Consider the following 4,044-nt stretch of genomic DNA (forward strand, 5'->3'; position numbering starts at 1 on the left):
TGAAAGCTTATAAGTTTTCATGTGTAAACCTGGCCGGTGGATTTTGTATCCGACACATGAAATAAGTTAAGTGAAAGTCTAAAGGAAGTAATCAATAAATTAAATTGTCAGTAATTTAATTTGATTGGTTAGTACCTGAATCTTAACAAGGGGAGTTAAACATTGAAATTCTAATGAATGCTCTTATTTAGCATCTTTGAGTTGAGCTTAGCCCTCTTCCTATCCTAAACCCCTAGAATCATAAGGAACGATTGATGGTTGATCTGGCAAAATAAGGTTTTATGGAAGAATTTCGAAATTGAACTAAGGAGTGCAATTACGAATTTTTAGTGGAATAATTCGTAATTTATTGGAAGAAATTAATTTCAATTTTCGAAATTAATTCCATAATAGGAAGCCTTGTTAATTAAATTATGTGGTCCCTACTGTGCCTAAATAATAGGAAATAAAGGAAACCTTTCCTTGATGGAAGAAGAAAACCTAACAGGTTTTGGAAAATGGTTTTAACCTAAAAAACGTAGCTATATATACATGGTATATGACTGGCCGTTTTTTTACACTGAAAACCACACGTTTTTCTTCCTTGAATTTCGTCCACCCGAAGTTCTCTCTTTCCGGATATTATTTGGGTAACACGGTAGAAGACTGTAGAAGTTTGCTGAGGTCTTGCAACTCTGGAACTGGAGAAGGATATTGATTTGCTTTGTTCATACTTCACGAGGTAACTCGAATAATCTCGATATGTGCTAATTGCTTAATTCACACGTGAATATGATACTGTGATTGCTTCCGCTGTGATATATAATCCAACACTATATTGATAGTATAATTTCTTGAACGATAAGATCAATACCAAAATCATTAAAGGCATTGTTAAGAAATGGCTAATTAGAAGTTCTAAAATAAGTATACTCATAAATATGCTCTCCCAAAAATTAATAATCATTCATTGTTTAATTAATTACAACAATCACTACCATTCATCTTATATAAGATACGCCCGCAAGTAGTTGCCTCAAACTTCGTCTACCAACAAATCAGAAACCCAATTGATATTAGGAAATTCTTGATCTTGATTCTCCCATTCCAAAGGCCTTTTCCCCTTATAATCATGTATGTTATTTACCCTACTAGAAGAATTCCCAGTCTCAAAATTCTTCAGCTCCTCAGTTAACCTTGCATGGCTCGCCGAAAACAGGGAAAACTCGGTCTGATTTTGAACCTGAGGTTCAATTCTTGGTTGAGACTGAGACGTAAAAGGGATAAACAACTCATAGTTTGTTGTATTTTCAACATTTTGTGAAGGCCGAGAAGAAGAAGTAGAAGAAGAAGAAGGGATCAAGAATTCATGATTATTAGTTGATGACGAATTCCCATGTTCAGAAAATGTATTATAGTACTGTAGTGGTGGTGGTGGTGGTGATGGTGGTTGAGGGTTAGAAGGAATAATCATCCAACCGCCATTAGGTCCATTTTCTATTAAAATGTCAGGATAAGGTTGAATGTGTAAAGGATACAAATAGACGTAGCACCAGTTGTACTTAACCTCAGAGCGCAACTCTCTTAATGTGTGAGCGAAAAAACAGACTTTTCGCTCACACAAAGTACCCGCATTGCATGGGTGAGTCCTGTATTTAGCAGGATGTAGCCAATACTCAAAAACCCCATGACAAAGTTCACAACCATCTCCTTTAACACACTCCCCTGCTTTAAAACTTGGACATGGAATTGGCAAGTAATTATATCTCTGAGGGTCGCGACGACGTGCTTTTTCCCCTCGGTGAGTGAACGGACAAGACGTCCAATCGTGGCTACGGAGTTTAGGGCATTTTTTGATTTTGTAGGCATACATACGAAAATCATCCGATTCGTATAGAGCTTGATCGATGAGTTTGTGGAAGTCTCCTGCCTCGTGCCCAAATTGTTTACGAAAAGGTGATGATGAATAGTAGCTGAAATGACGATCATTTTTGTAAGCCATTGTTAGTAAATATATAATGATGTTACAATTGAAGAAAAAAATGTAGGATGAAAATGCAAGAAATTAAAGAATGTGTATGCAAAATGTGATTGAAAAGGAAATCGACAGATTAAAAAAGAAACTCTAGAGAATAGAGCTGAAATAGAAACTTTTTGGATTTTTTTTTGGCAACACGAAGAGGTTGTTTGTAATGGACTGTGGAATTGGTGAAAGAGAAATGGGATTATTTATAGCTTGAAGAACAGAGAGTTATATTTTTTTTTTTTGGTTTTCTACCCGGTGTGCGGTATCCACATTGGGGCCAGATTAAATCCGGATTCGCGCCGGGAAGTCCCATATAGGGGATAAAGCGCTCTCTAACAAAAGCGACTCCATACCTAGGAACTCGAACTCGAGACCTCTGGTTAAGGATGAAGGAGTACTTACCACTCCACCACAATCGTTGATACAGAGAGTTATATTTACTCAAAGGATATATTAATTTTTTAACTACTAGGAGTTAATGCCTTCATATCTATAGAATTAAAGTAACGGATGTCTATAATAGATTATTCAATAAAAGCAAAATAGATTTATGTAATCTGAAATTCAGGCAATCACTGACTCTGAGCTTTAACTAATTTCTTTTAGTGAGTTAATGACTTAAAAAATTGTACTACTCCGTACCTGTCTGATGATAAAAGGATTAGTTATATATAATGAATGCAGAATTATATCTCCTCTCTATATATTACTGGTTTAAATTTTCAGAAAAGGTGAAACACAATAATTTAAAACTATATTGGGCAGACTCTCTGAAAATGCGATCACATCCGTGTCGGATCCTCCAAAAATGCACTACTTTTGAAGGATCCAACACGCACCCAACGATATTTTTACAGAGTCCAAGTAACCTAGAATTTTAAAGGGTGATACAATTAAGGATGCCTCGCCAATATTGATGAAGTTTGAATCAAGTAGTCAAATTTGCATTTTTTGATCGTAACTTCAAAAAAATAACAAGATACATGGCTGGGAAAAGAAAACAAAGAATCTACCCAAACAGGCTATTTATCTTGCTAATTTAATGCTTTTAGTGTATTAGTGTTTAACCTATATATAATTCTAAGGGTTTAACTTATATATATATTTTCGTACATTTTACATTGTGTCAATGCAATTTAATCTGTTGTTAAAAGTATTCTACCTTATTTTTCATAAATTAATAATTCCATTTTTTACGGTAGAAATTTGTAATTATTTTTTAAGTGACTTAGTAGTATAAAAATTTAGTATATATAATTTAAAATTCTAGTCGTATAGACAATAAAATAGATGTAGTATCATCAGATATATAGAAGTGCCATGACTATAAAACATTCTTGTTTAGCGTAATATTATGTCCTATTTTTCACATCATTTGAATATTTGTCTTTTAATTCAAAGGACTTTGTAACCAATGGTAGAAAAACAAACCCAACCAAATAAATAAATAAATATAATCCATTATTAATGTTTCATGTAATCTACTTAACTACTACCTACATGCAATTCTACAAGTGTTTTGTATGACATCAGAAAGAAACCAAAAAAGAAAGAGAAGAAGAAAAAACAATAAAAAACTTCTTATCTGGACCGACAAGAGTATTTAAAAAACAAAATAAAAAATAAAATTGACTGTTTATCGGTTAAGTTTGGGATTATATAACAAGAAAGTCATCAAAGAGCCTTAAATAGGGATAAGAAATTAGGTCAGAAAATGACAATATTTACACTACATAAAAAATATGTCATATATTGCATGAGAGTAGCCACGTTGTTAAGGAAGAAGTGAAAATCAAAGACATCCCAACAACCTAATTGGCCATTTGTTCCTTTTATACATTTAGTAACAAGCAAAAAGAAATGGGTAAATTACCAACAAAAAAAAAAAAAAGAAATGGAGTAGAAGAGTATCACTAATATTTGATTAACTTCAATATCAATTAATAATCAAAAAATATGAAATAGAAATGAAAGAAATAAGTGAATCAAACCAATGTTACCCAGCAGTGGTGACCTCGAGCTTAGTGACCTCGAGATGG

At 33.3% G+C, this 4,044-nt stretch overlaps 1 protein-coding gene across 1 annotated transcript; it reads right to left on the minus strand.

Annotated features, from left to right (window-relative positions):
- On the minus strand, positions 1,016 to 1,981 carry LOC109231430 (zinc finger CCCH domain-containing protein 23-like). Its single transcript, XM_019397093.1, has one exon. It carries the CDS (start codon positions 1,979 to 1,981, stop codon positions 1,016 to 1,018), a length of 966 nt encoding a protein of 321 aa, XP_019252638.1.

This window comes from Nicotiana attenuata, chromosome 8 (genome assembly GCF_001879085.1).
Source record: "Nicotiana attenuata strain UT chromosome 8, NIATTr2, whole genome shotgun sequence".
Classification (NCBI taxonomy): Eukaryota; Viridiplantae; Streptophyta; class Magnoliopsida; order Solanales; family Solanaceae; genus Nicotiana; species Nicotiana attenuata.